The sequence below is a fragment of the Pagrus pagrus genome, assembly GCF_965226575.1.
Source record: "Pagrus pagrus genome assembly, chromosome: 8".
NCBI lineage: Eukaryota > Metazoa > Chordata > Actinopteri > Spariformes > Sparidae > Pagrus > Pagrus pagrus.
The window spans coordinates 6,142,853-6,157,550 of record NC_140192.1 but is presented as its reverse complement, the minus strand read 5'-3'; the positions used below and the strand labels follow the sequence as shown (position 1 = coordinate 6,157,550).

General features: G+C 41.8%; 1 protein-coding gene across 3 annotated transcripts in view; it reads left to right on the top strand.

The window, feature by feature from the left end:
* Positions 1 to 14,698, top strand: part of pdlim5a (PDZ and LIM domain 5a) — a 63,922-nt gene that overhangs the window by 36,935 nt on the left and 12,289 nt on the right. Inside the window, exons 5-9 of one of the 3 annotated variants that reach the window (XM_084360061.1) lie at positions 2,897 to 2,916; positions 4,344 to 4,364; positions 4,500 to 4,517; positions 5,032 to 5,204; positions 5,766 to 5,802. In XM_084360061.1, coding sequence (XP_084216187.1) covers positions 2,897 to 2,916; positions 4,344 to 4,364; positions 4,500 to 4,517; positions 5,032 to 5,204; positions 5,766 to 5,802 — 269 coding nt within the window. Of the gene's footprint in view, positions 1 to 487; positions 916 to 2,896; positions 2,917 to 4,343; positions 4,365 to 4,499; positions 4,518 to 5,031; positions 5,205 to 5,765; positions 5,803 to 14,698 lie in introns of all 3 variants that reach the window. The other 2 variants (XM_084360062.1, XM_084360060.1) reach the window with 2 other exon arrangements.

Sequence of the window (14,698 nt, the reverse complement as noted above, 5' to 3'; positions counted from 1 at the left end):
TTAATGCAGAGTTCTGTGCTATGTAGATGTGATGAGATATGTTCGAGTTACTATTGAACAAGAAACTTGTGATGGTAAAAGTTAGTTTATTAATGATTTAAGAAGAAAAGTAATTCACCTGGGGTCCTATGTTTAAAGTGCTTTGAGTGCTTTAGTAACTACGCCCTTCTGAAACGATGCTGAACACACATTTTGCTGCATGAAAACCCCCATTGTCTTGGTGTTACTATGTTTTTTATTCTTATAGTGATGGATTTGTTTTATTCATTTATTTTTTACTGTAAATGACACTTAAGTATACTGATGCTTCCTTATTGACAAATTTTAAGCTATTTTTTAATTGAATCAGACTTTATGAAACAGACAAATCATAAGATTTTCACGGTGTGTGATCCTAAATCCTGACCTGAGAGGCATCAGTATAGTGTGTGCTGTGTTGTGATTTGTTTTTCGTGTGTATTTGCATGCTCTTCTTTCGTGCCGCTAGGACAACAGATCAGACATCATAAAACCAGTGGCCCTCACCCACCCACCTCCACCACTCCACCCCCACCCTCACTCCTCCAGCCCCTCCGCTGCACCCTACAACAAGTCTCCCAGAGCGTACGGTGGCTGCGGAGCTGAGCTCCCTCCTTCACATGCTCCTTTTGCTCCCTTCATCCCATCCCCATCCTCCGCCTTCACTCCTGCCTCCTCCTCCTACGCCAGTCCTCCTCCTCCTCCTCCACCTCCCGTCTCTTACCCATCCTCTCCCTCCTCCTCCTCCTCCCCCCCTGTCCTCGTCCCGCCGCAGCCATCAGTGTATAACACGCCAATCAACCTCTACTCCAATGAGAACGCATGTGAGGTGGCCATGGGGCAGAGGCGGGGCCTATTGGAGAGTCAGGGCGGCGCCTTGCCAGTACAGTTGAATGGGTGAGTGGCTTTCTCTCCAGCCAATCAGACAAATGAATCCATTCTCTACATTTTATACCCTCAACTTTCTCCACCTTGGTTCAAATGTCTAATGTATAGTTTTTTTCTCTGTTACTTTTGGCTGTGATATTTTTCAAATAGAAAAATAAATAAATATGTGAAGTCGCCAACAGCATTTGTTGAATGGTGAATAGTGAGGCAATGGACATTTAAACTTACTACATCTCTGTCAACTGCTGAAGTATGTACTTAAGCTGGACAAGTATACAGGTATATAGTTTTAAAAAAAAAGATTTTACATCTGTAAAAATAAACAAATAAATAAAGCCCGTTTAAAAGTTGGAATCTTGACATATTGGAAGTGATTTTCAAAGTTTTACTGCATCATTAAATCAGACTCACATGTCTGTTGGTGTTTTGTTGAGAGGTAAACAAACAGAACAATGGTAGTGAATGGTTTGCATCAGCAGAAGACAAGCCTAATTACTGTAAGACGGATCTGCTGTGAATGTGTTGCTTATTATAATGTGGGAAAGCAAAAGTTTCCGAACAGGAATAGTGTCAGTTATTTATACACTGTGACATGTCAGAGAGCCCAAATGTCCGGTCTGGAAACCCTGATATTGGAGCAAACTCGAGTGGGTAAATGTGGCGTTAATTTACTGCAGGAACTTGAAAAGAGACATTTGACAGCTTGGGACCAGGGAACTGAAGTCCAGTTTGAAAATATTACAACTTAAATCACTTAAGTGTGTAAAGACAAAGTAAAATATCCCTGGCATGACAGCTGTATGGGATCTTTCTACTCATAACAACATATGTCAAACTATTACCATGAAACAAATCAAAAAGTACTCTCCCCCTCCCCATCTGTGAGTGCATCATGAATCATTCATGAAATTCTATAAAAAAACACATCTTTGCTTCTCTAAGTGAAACTGGACCTCTTCCTCTGTATTTTGTATCGAGGTCAGGAGCCTGAATGCAGCACCACATGTATTACAAACATTTGTAGCACATAAATTGTATCATGCCATCGTTCATACCCAAACTGCCTCTTCCCCTCTTTACGTAATTCCCACCATCATCTCCATCTCCAACCCCCCCGAATCTTCTGTCTCTCCTTTCTCCAGAGCATAGTGACTATAACTATGCTATGATGCTATGACTAAGCTGTGTATATATAGCTGGCACTGGTAACTCGACCTGTGTGGCATTCTCTTTGCTCTCGTAGCAAATAAGTGAATCGATAAAGGTTTTCAGCCTTGAACTGACACTGTCTTTTCACCTCCGTTGAGCCGTTTCACTCATTCTTTCACCGATTCATCTCTAAACAAAGAAGGTATATGTGTGTGTTTGTTTATTTATTGCCCTCAAGATACCAAATGGACTGAATTTACTCCTTTTGTGAGTCATAATTTTTCCGTTTGTTTTCATGTTTCTACTCACTCTGTGCTCTTTTCTGGGGGAAACACGCTGACAAAAGTGGTTCCTCCCTCTGTGAGATTCAGCAGACACCCGTGATCTGCACAATATAATCTTACACCAGGCAGCCGTGCACTCACGCACAGACACACAAGCTGCATTTCAATTGGGGACATCGTCTTCGCCGAGTATCACAGAAGACATTTAATAGCGTAGAATAATTTATGAAAGCAGAGTCAGGATCTTTCTTCAGTGTTCGGCTTTGACGTGCAAACAACGTTTACTTCATAATGATGCGGTGAAGCAAACTTGTCTATTTCCAGTTTAATCAATGGGATTTTTCCTGTTCACTGACATGACTGCATGTGTGTCCATCCTTGCTTCTTGTTTGCTTGTTTGCATGATGTAACTGAGCTGTGTGGTTCGTTTCAGAAGGGAATTTTGAATGACAGCTTTTGATGTTTTTACTGTTAATTGCCAAGAATTTCGGACATGTTTACGTCACTGTCCTCTGTCTCTCTGTCTTCCTTTCAATCCTTGTTTTTCTGCTTTTCAGACTGCAGCCAAAGTCACAAAGTTAGTCTCTGAAGCATGTCAGATTATCAGTGTTTGACTGCCTGCCGTCATTATTACTCTTCTGTCTTTCTCTGCACCTGTCTACTTTATCATGGCATCTGCATGCATTTGCTTAAAGGGTTACTCCACCAATTTTACACACTAAAGTGTGTTTGCAGGTCTTGAGGAGCGCTACTGCACATGTGAAAAAAGTTGTATAAAGCCTTTTGTGGCTCCAGAGGAAGCTGCAGGTCATCAGATAAAATGCCTCAAAGTTGCATTGTGGGTAATGTAGGCATTAGGTTTTGAAAAGCAGTCCACTGGTCTGCATTGCTTTCCTATAACGCTGTTGGACAAATGTTAAATTTTTATTGCAGCCATTTTTCTTTCTTTTGAGCATCTGGCACCTACATTACCCACAATGCAACGTGTGCCACTGAGTGACATCACTGGAATCAATTTATTAGATTACATGCAGCTTCCTCTGGAGCCACAAAAGGCTTTATACTACTTTTTTACAATATTACTGATAGTAACATTTAACTGTACAATTAGCTTAATTTGATCTTTATATTATACAGGAACAGCAGCACTCAGCTAATACAAATCAATTAAGTTTGTGTATGTCATACAATATGTTGAGGCTACAGCATATTTTTACCTCAACTGTAAATCACAAACATATTGACACACACACACACACACACACACACACACACACACACACACACACAGAGGCTATATTGTCACACACTTCCAGGATAACTGTAAGTGTGTGACCAGGCTCACATCGAGCTGTCAACACTCCCACACCCACATAGCTGCTGCTGTGACGAGAATGTGTTGAGAGACGCTCATAAATCAGTCTATTCAGTGCGTTAGGTGAGTGTGTCGGTGGGTGAGTGTATTTATATGTGATTTATCGACAGCGGTGCCTGAAAAGTCTTCAGTGCCTCTCGCTGTGTGTGCATGTTTCCGAAGAGTTGATTTATCGACAGCCAATTAGTAACTGGCCCGTCAGCACCATGATGCCAGGAAAGACTGCGGATACACAAACGTTTAGTGTTCATGCATTCACTCAAACCACATGTGTTCAATTGTGATTATGTTGCATGCTCATCCAAGCAAAAGTGCATGTTTTCATAGTGTTTGGACAAAGTTCTCCTGTTATATTCTCCATATATATACTCCTCTACTGCCCAAATATATGAATGAATGTAGCGATATAGAGATCTAGATGATTCAGCAGCACCACCATGTGGATGAAAAGAGAACTGACTCATATATAGAGAATATTTGTCCAACTGTTGATGTAATCAGACAGAGTTTTGCATGCATTTTCACTTCTCTCCATCTATATTCTTCTGTCTGCTTGTTAACACTTGCTTTCATCAATTTCCTCTCACACTTGTATCTTCTTCTCTTCCTCCACTTTACTTCCCCTTCAGTGGACCTCAGAGTATTTTGAAGTAAGTCTTGTTCAGATAATTATATTCCGTCTTTCAGAATGTAGTGAATGTTTCTGTTTTAGCTTTTCCTGCCTTTATTCAGTGTATTTCTGTTTTCTACTATCCCTTTTCCCCCCTCTGTTATTGGTTCTCAAGAAAACCTCCACCACCAAGGTATCAGATTGGTTCAGACCCTAGACACCAAATGCATTTTAACAAATTGTGGTGTGAAGTTTCTTCCCATTTTTTCTGGTCTAAAAAGCACAAATTGTGTGTGATTATCTTTTACCACATTGTTATGTCATGTAACCTGCAGTCTAAACATCAGACCATCCCTCTAACTGGCTTACTGTGTGTTAAATAACGTCAGTACATGAACAATTTAAAAATCTCTGCTTAGAATTAACCTCCTAAACAGACCTAACATGGTTTTATCTCACAACCCACTCAGAACTACTTATGACCTACTTACGGTAGTTGGTCTCCAAGTATAAAATGTTTTATAGGATCCTGTAAAATTAAAAGTTCTACATTTCACTTTAATAGGTAATATTAATAGTATTAATACCTCCATGGAAATGACATCAGTCCTCATCTCATCTCATCATCTGTTACTTTGATCAGTTATGAGCGGAAGCCTTTCAGATTAAAAGTATATTTGCTGAAGTCATCCGTCCTGTCCTTCCAGAGTGCCCAGGAAACACATCCAGGACACAGACATCCATTTTTACCATGTGCCCACTCACGCTGATGCCAGCAGGAAGCGCATAACCGAGGACACAGAGGACTGGCGCCCACGCACCGGCACCACCCAGTCCAGATCTTTCAAGATTCTGGCTCAGATCACCGGCACCGAGAATGGTACGTTACTGACTGAAGTGCAAAGAGTGGTGATGTTTGCATGGATTGATGTACATCAGAGCAACTTCCATACGCAGGGCAAACAAACAGCAAAACCATGATTCTTACTGCGTTTCATTCACTGGTTTATTCACTGGTTTATGATGTCGCCGTGCTGGTGTTGTTCCTACAACATCATCATTAATGTGGGAGGAGTAGGATAGAGAGGGTAGGATTTAACAAGTGTGTACTTCTTCTTACTCCTTTTCGAAAATGTAAACTGTGTTGTGTTTTTGAGAATGTCTTTATTGAACTTCTATAGAAATAGGTTGCCAGCTCATCAAATACCAACGCTCGGGACTAAAACCCAAAGCGTGATTATTTGATGACCTGGGATTGAGATTCAATAATCAACTATCTTTCTCCAGAATCCCTTTCAAAGATACATACTGTTGCTTTAATTATGATGGTGTTGGAAAACATGGTGATATCAGATCATGCATCATTCATTTGTGAATGAAAAGCTCAGTAAACTAATATTTTTAAATCATGGACTCACTGTTTTTATTCTTTCACTTGTAGTTCAAGAAGAGGAAACTGAGGCAGCCAAGAAGTCAAAGTAAGTGCATGGCAATGGTTTTAACAGCCCTGGACTCCCTATCATCAGTTTTGTTTGCGTGCAGTGACAATACATACAGTAGTCCTTAAAATGTCATCTTTAGCCCACTCCATCGACTGCCTCTAACATAATAAAGGCGACTTTTATGGAGCAGCAGAAAATCGGACTTTGGATATCAGTGGCACCGTTATGGCAATTGTGTTGATGCTGTGTGGGCTCTTCCTGTCTAGACAGCAAAGAAGGGATCACATCGGAGCCACTAAGTCAAAAGCCAGACCTCTGTGCACTGTACAGACTGTCCATTCTCAGTAGCTCCAAAAGCTAACAAAGAAGTTTTTAATTATATTCCCGCCTCAGACTGCTGAATTTTTTAAAACATCGACAGCTGAAAGGGGTTTTCATCTGTGCTGTGGCTTGATGTGACGCCTTGTGTTCCCCTAATGGTTGCCTGTGCATTTGGTTGTGGATGTGACAGCCGTGCAGTGCTGCATGTTGTTTAACCAGCAGTGACTGTGTTGTCGACAATCACGGCAGGACTGTGGCCTTGTTGTTCTCAGTGTGATGTGATCCATCGGCTGTCCGGTGCTCGTGGCGGTACATGGCGATACATGTGATCACTGTGTGTCTGTGATCGCTTGTGTTAACATGCAGACACTCCCGCTGTCTGTGGCTTTGTTGGTGGTGTGGCTTCATGCTTGAATTTATTCATCATTTCACTGCATACTGGCCATGAGATGGAGGCGTTTGTTCTCTGGATGTTCGTTCCACTCTGGTTCCTCTCTCTGTATCTACTTCTGTCCTTTTCTATTCATTCAATGGCAGAAAAACTGCCCATCTCCATCCCCACAAAACCTGTGTGTCATCCGCTTCTTGTTTGTACAGTTGTTACTGTGTCATCAAGCTTCCGCTGCCGCATGTTTCACAGTGTATCTCATTGCAGATTTCAGGGCAACTTTTCCTAAATCCTTCTTTTTCTCTCTCTTCTGGTGTGTTTTTCTCTCCTTTTCTTCTCTTCCTGTCATGGCAGAGGGAACAAGACCACCACTCGGTTGGTGGTTGGCCCTAAGTATAAGGAGCTGAGAGACTGGCATCACGGAGTGTCCGCCCGCACCCTTAATGTCCAGTAGACTCTGTGTGTGTGTGTGTGTGTGTGTGTCTGTCTGTCTGTCCGTCTGTCTTGTCTATCTGTGTATGTGTGCACCATATCAGTTTGACTTCTATAGGTGATTGTTAATGAAACTGACTGTTGAAGGCTGGCGGACAGAAGGCAATAAAGGAAATACAGCAACGATTTCTGGAGTGAGAGCTTGCAAAGGAACTCTTGGGAGTCTTTGTGTGTGTGTGTGTGTGTGTGTGTGTGTGTGTGTGTGTGTGTGTGTGTGTGTGTGTGTGTGTGTGTGTGTGTGTGTGTGTGTGTGTGTGTGTGTGTGTCTTTGCGCTTGTCTTTCACTGTTAATTTATGTGCCTGCTCAGCACTGGCCTCATTCAGACCTTTATCAAGTGTTGCTGATACGTGCCCGACCACGCCACTGATTCTGAAGGTACACTGCGGATGCGTAAACGCTCACTTTTATCAGCATGTGTCCACTTTTACCTTATTATACTGGACACTAATCTGGGGATAAGTTAAAGCATTTGTATGCTCCTGTCTTGTACACAGTATTGATTGAAAAATCCCGATACTGATAATCAATTAAAGGAGACATATTATGCTCATTTGCTCAAACTTGAATAGGTTTACCTGCTTTAACGCTACGCTGAATCAATTCCCATGTGCTAGCTGCTAAGCAGAAAATGATCCAAATGTGTAACATGTTGACATAGTGTGATGTCACAACATCACAGAATTAAAGGCAGGACTACTGACGAGGCGTTTCAGGAGCAGTATTTTCTGTGGGAGAGAAGAGCTTTTTAACTTTCGAGATCTTTTACATGCACAAGAACCTTAATGGAAAACTGAAGGAAAGGGAAAAATAATGAAAAAGCATAATAGGTCTCCTTTAATATGATGGGTAGGATCCACTTTTGAGTCAAAAACAAAGATGAAAGGAAAGCGATGTAGAGTTTTTTATTAAAAGTCTAAAACCCTGAAGAATCTAATCAGGTGCTGCCAATCTTCACTACAGCACATACACTTCATACTGCACACTGGCTTCACATATGTGCAGAATGCCCCGTGGTAATGAGAAAAGGCCTGCCGAGAGCTGTACAGACAACATATCATGAGTCACTCATTCTGTTTTCGTTCTTAAACATGGAACAACGAGCTGAGCCACAGTAATTCAAATTCAGACACGGACAAACCCTGCTTCCTATTCTGTAAGTCTGCAATACAAAACACCTGAGAAAGAACAGATGCTCTTTACAAATTCCCTGCATTTCTACACTGTTGTTTCACCTTCATTATAGTCTGTATCACTGTAATGTATGCTGGCAAAAGGGGAAGGTGTGCAGTTTGGAGGGAGGAGTATATCTCTGAGATCATTGAAAACAGCATATCCACCCTGGCTTTGTGTGACTCTCTATGCAGTACACAGTTATGTTTGTTCCTTTATGTTATTTGGACTTTTGATTATGTGTATGTTATGGAGGAGATTGGAACTACTAGTGAGATATGATGGCGATGTCAACTTGCATAAACCAATAGCTTATATGCTAAAGTACGCTGCTGGGATGTAACAGTCCAGACTGGTGCTCTTAGACATTTGTATGGAAACTGCAAGTAAGGAAGGCTCTTCTCGGTGAGCGGGTTGTTGCTTTGAGGGTGTGCGAAGTGACTGTATAAATGCTATAAATGGCTTGCAATGCAAAGTACTGCTATGTAAAATATTTCTCCAGTGCCTTTACATCTTTGCCTTTACTTCACCCCCATGTTTACTTAGTGCTGATTATGTTGACTTTATAGTTTCTTCTTTGTAGATTGTAGCAGTGTTACATTTTTGAAAATAGCGTGAGTGCCTGAAACTTATCTTCTGTGATTTGAGTTTGAAAACCTATTATTCTATATTGTAGCTAATAAAGTGATTACATTTTTTTCTTGTTTCCCTTTTCTCTCTGTCTCTGGTGTCCTTACTTCCTTTCTGCCTTACTTCCTTAGTTCCTTCACTCTTTCCTCCTCTAGTTGTATCACTGAATCTGAGACAAACAGTGAGGAGGTCAGGTATAAATCTCCAACCAACCCTTTTTTTCTTCACCTCCTCATCTGTAAATAGACTGTAGTCACTTTTAATTATAACAACAATCACGAAAAGACCTACATTAATCACAGGAACTAACTGACCACTGCACAATTGTTCAATAATTTCAAGTTTAATACACTGGGATGTTTGTTTTTCACACCTCCACCGTAACAAACTTTATCTTTAATCCAAATTGTTTATTCAAAATGTACCAAACCTCTATCTGTTATTTGCCAGTGACAGATCTGCAACACACCAATCTTCTCACCATGTAGAGGTTTCTCTCTCAGCCTTCAGTGGACTGAACGGTGCAGAATCGGATCACATGATCCAACACCAATCGCAGGCTCAGACGGCAGGCTCATCAGCCGATCAGCTACAGCCAGAGGGGGGCGCTACAGTCCCCAGCTATGTCCTCGTTTCCAAACCTGGCAGCCTCTTAAAAACTCAACATCAAGAGAACGTTGAATCATCTGCAGCACCGCTTCACTTAGTGGCCTTCCCAATGGCGTATCCAGGTTCTGTTGACATGTTTTGTCAAATACATCCAACCCAGCTGGCGAACATGACCTATCCATTAGCTCCAATGCTGGTACCTTTAACATACAGTGGTTCAAACTCAAGCCAAGTACAGGAATCTTGTGCACAAAGGCCGAATGACACTTCTCTTAATGCAGCATTTCTGCCTGACAACGTCCCACGTTATCTTGGCCAGAATCCCGTGTGTGCACAGACTCCAGCTTCCAGTTTACCTGTGTTTAGTGTATTACCTGCTCAAGGACTGTACTCGTCACATATTAGTGACCCCTCATTAGTTCAAAATAAAGCACCAGAGGCTTCCTCTGACCCGGTCCCTGCCCAGACACCAGCTGCTCAGGATAGCGCTGTTACAGAGCCACCAAGCTTCAGGCTGCCCGCAGCTGAAAGGTACATTGAGCTTTGGATGTTTTATGAAAACACACAGTCTTACACTAAAATGCATGATAGGTCCAAAAAGGCTTTTAACTATAATCATTTCTTTTACTTTGTTGCCTTGGTCTGGCAGTTCCCCTGTGCCACCACTAGAGGGCAGCACAGACTCAGCAAAGTTTGAGTCCAGTGGGCGTCTGACAGGCGATGACCACAAATTAAATTGCCAAGCAACAGATTCCCTGAAGGCAGCACACACTCCGTTTGACCTTTCTCCTCAGCACAGGTGCTGCACAGCAATTCTCACACTTGATGCAGATGAAGTGAACTTTTCAGTTGTCAGTTAACAGCTCATTAAAACGTCTCAAGTATGTGACCAATCTGTGACGTCTGTACTGTCTGCGTGTCCTATTTCTGTACTCGCAGTTTCCAAGTCAATACTCATCCGTCTCATTTGTCAACACATCATCATGTACTTTCTACCAGACCAGTCAGGTATGGTGTCGTAAGGAGTTTTATTCAAATGTTGCCAGAGCTTTAAAAGAACATTTTCTTTTTAATATCTCTTTGCTCATCAGTTTGATCCTCCTGTTTTCCTCCTGTCTTCTATTGTCTTTCTATGTGGTGTATTGCTGGTGTGTGTATGGGTAAACAGGAGGGAGCTCCTGTCAAGTCCTCTGGACTTCCTGCCCAGAGCAGCCCCCCGCCCTCCTCCTCTTACTCCCAGTGCCCCGAAACAGTCCACACAAAACACAAGTAGTCCGGTGCAGGCGAGGTAAATAGAGTGCAAGTGTTGTGTTGTCTGTGTTCTCTGCCAACAACCTCTACCTTTTGCTTTCAATCGTTTTTGACATGTTGCTTCCATCATGATTTCCCTTCCCTCCTGTGCCTCCCTTCTTCCTCATTATGTCATCGCCTTGTCAGAGCAACTTATCAGAGCAGTCCCCCTGAGAAGGCAATGTCCCAGTCCTTATTGGACGCCCTGCTCATCACTCCGATCACTCAGGCTCCGCCACTGCGCTTGAGGAAGAAGAAGAAGCGTCGTAGCGTCAGTGAGCTGCAACTGTCCAAGAACAAGAGGTAGACAGGGCAGACCTGGACAAAGCTACCTGTTAATGTACAACTGCTTTGTTTTAAGTTAAAGGAGACATATTATGCTCATTTACAGCTTCATCATTTTACTTAAGGTTACTACTAGAATAGGTTTACATGCTTTAGTGCTCAAAACACAGCAGATCTGTCATACTTTCCAGTTCAGCAGCACTTTATTCTCCCTCTGTTTTAGCTCCTGTCTCTTTAAGGCCCTCCAGTCTCCTCTGATTGGTCAGCTCACACACGCCAGAGCCAGCACCGCTAACAACATCAGAGCAGCTGTGCTAAATCAGTTTCTGCCAAATTAGCTGTCAAATCAATTCACACCAACCAGGTATAAATTATGCAAATATGGACATGATGACGCGTCTGTGATGTCACAGGATTAAAGGTGAGACTACTGACGAGGCGTTTCAGGAGCAGTGTTTTCTGTAGGAGAGAGGAGCTTCTGTTGGTGCAGACTTATATAACACACTGAAGGAAAGGTAAAAAATGAAAAAAGCATAACAGGTCTCCTTTAAAAAACATACAGAACTATATTTAAAACAATATTATTATGATTTTTTTAATATAGTTTTGTCCAGGTCTGAGTCTTGGAAAGCGTGAGAATAATATAATCAACTACTACACGAATAATATGTGGAGTGATTCACCGCGCATGTCATGTGATGCATGCTGCTGATCGACTCATGCTTTGAACAACACAAGCAATCTACAGTAGCAAACCAACAGGGGAGACAGCTTAAGGAAAGAAGGCGTTGTTATATTTTTAATGCGTGGTGTAAACAGGCCTTGAGTGCGCTGAACATGCCATTTAAAGGCAGTGAAAAAAGTTGTGTGAAGTCGAACCGTGCCAAGATACAGTCCATATGCCTCCGTGGAGACAACTCATACCAGCTATGACATTCTGTGGTTACTGTGAAACAACTTGGCAGCATCTCACAGAGATCAGTCGTTGGCTAGTGGACACAAGTGCACGCATTTAAACCGTGAAGTATGAAATGTGTGCGCATGTGTGAGAGAGAGTTTGAGTGGGTGTCTCTATGGATGGATATCTTTGTCATTGTGTTTGTGTGTGTGTGTGTGGATGCACGTGCATGTATGGTATAGTGTGGTTGGACTGAAGTTGGTCCAGAGAATATCACAGTGCCGAATGATAGACCATCTGTTGTGTGTTGCAGAGAGCTGCTGGACAGCAGTTAGCTATGTTAATGGACCATTTGTTCAACGTTCAAACAAAACCAACACATTTATGAGATGCAAAAATACAAGTTCTCGTCGGAGCTACCGCACACAAGGGGTTACTTTACATATGTACACAGTCGGGGGACAGAAATCTGCCCCTTTTTTTCCCTCATTATCGCTAAATACCAGCAAGCAAGGAGTCTCATAATAAGGCGGCATGCAGTGTTGAAAATAGACTTCAGATAAGACAAACACAGGGACAACAACAGAGATGCAGAGCCAGGCAGGGCAGGGAGACGTACGAGAGAAATGTTAAGGTTGCATTAATGTAGAAAAAGACAGAGCAACGACAGATAAAAAGAAAATAAACGTGTCCCTCTCTCCCTCCTTCCTCTCATCCCTCTTTAATTATCCCTTCGGTTAACAAGGTTCGTACGTGGCCCAGTACGTCCAGATGGTCAGCATTCTAACCGGCTACTATTGAATCAAAACACTCATTAATCAACCAATCACAGTCTTGCAGAATACAGTTACGTTCCCCTGTAATTGGCCTGATTGGTGGAGAATATTAACGAGCTGTGCTGTAATTGGCTCTAATAAATGAAGGGCTGGGGAGCATCTTATTTCCTGCTCTACTTGTCACCTGTCGTTAGCCAATTACCAAAGCTAATGTGAACGAATGTTCGGCCGGATAATTTGAATAGATGGCACTACAGCCTTTAATCTCACATGGCAATAGCATAATGGCACGATGAGGATGAGGTCTTTCCTGCTCTTAACACGACCGTCCTGCTTGATATGTTAATGTCAGATGATGCTCTTGATGTTTTAGTGGAGAGAAAACTTTGAATTTCATTTGGTTAATCAGCCTGAAAGCGCGCTCATTTACTTTCTTAATTTAGCAACCTTCCCGCCTTTATTATTACTCATGGCAACGGTTCACCAACCTGCTGTTCAAGAGGCCCCAAGAGGTCTGAAGATAAATGTGACGGGGTCATATCCTGATTAAAGGCCTAAAAAAGAAGGAAGGGTCATTACGTCACTGAATCTTGCTTTGGGGCCAGACTGTGGTGACAGCTGTATTGAAGTCTATTTATGTTGTCTGACTTCTGATGAAGAAATGCCTCCAGAAAGTGAAAGAGCACTCTTCAGAGAGAAGGTTATCGACAGATTCAATTAAAACAGGTGCAAACAGAAGCAGAATTGAGTGTTTGAGAAGGACCTGAGGACCAGTGAAGCATAGCAGATAAATACGGCAGCATCCTCCTAATGAGGGCCTCACATAAACAAATACAAATGTCTATCACATCTCACCGACGTAGAAGAACACCTATGGGTTATGGGTTGATGTATAAATGTAAATGAGGTTGAATGAAAACTGAAAGATCTGTCTACAGTTGTGTCTCTGCCTTTAGATGTAAGAAACGAGCGTGCACCGTATCTGCCCGGCTCCTCCTGTCAGACACATGAGGTACAAAATGATAAGCAGATCATGGGAATGAAGGGAGATACTGTGCAGTCTGAAAGTCTCTTTCCTATAGAGAGTACTTAGATTAGGACTGTATTAGCCAAAGGCTAATTAGCCCGAATCAATGCTAACGCAACAGCCCACTGGGTGCATTTATCACAATCCTTGTCATTGTGCTGCAGCTTGTGTGATTATTGTTTAACAGTGTTTATATTAACCAGATGCCTTATTACCACTGATCCATTCAGTTACAGAGTTTTCTAACAACTATTAAATGTTACATGTAAATGTGACAGGAGTGGGAACGCTATTAGCCATCTAATCAACCATCTCTGTCACTTTATGTTTGTGTGTTTGTTGCTGAACAGCGCTCCTTATTTCTGTGATATTTTCTTCTCACACCAAAGGGTGTCTTGGCACCAGTCTGCCACAGCAGAGGGAGACCCTCTCTTCTCCTCTCCCGTCAATGCTGTCTATGTCTTTAGGTAAATGTAATGTGTCCTCTCTTCTTTCTTGTGAGTTGTACATTTGACCACATATCCCATAATCCACAGTTACATCGTTCAGAACGATATTAGAGCAAGGCTGCCCAAAGTTGGCCTGCAACAAGGTTGAAATCTGCCCGCCAGGTGAAATATTGTTTTTTTAAATGAAAGTTTCACTTTTTAAGTTTAGTTAGTTTCAAGTTAAATGCTTTTTAAACATGAAGGATCTCTAGTTATTCATTATCTTTTCTTTTTGTCATTTGAGGGAACTTTGGATCCTAGCACCATTTAGCATTTTAATAATATGGTATTTGTATGGGAGCTCATTTCAGCCAATTAAAGAAAGTAAAAAAAACAACTAAGTTTGATGGAAAAAAATATTATAATTATAATTCCCATGTCATTATTATGAGATAAGAAGTAATAATTCTGAGATAAAAGGTTGAAATCATGAGATAAAGTCGAAGTTAAAAGTTAAATTTATGAGATAAAAACTCATAATTATGACTTCCTATGGGTACTACTTATTTTTAAATAAAGTTCTTCCATATGTTCTCTTTTTCCCCGCGGCCCACCAA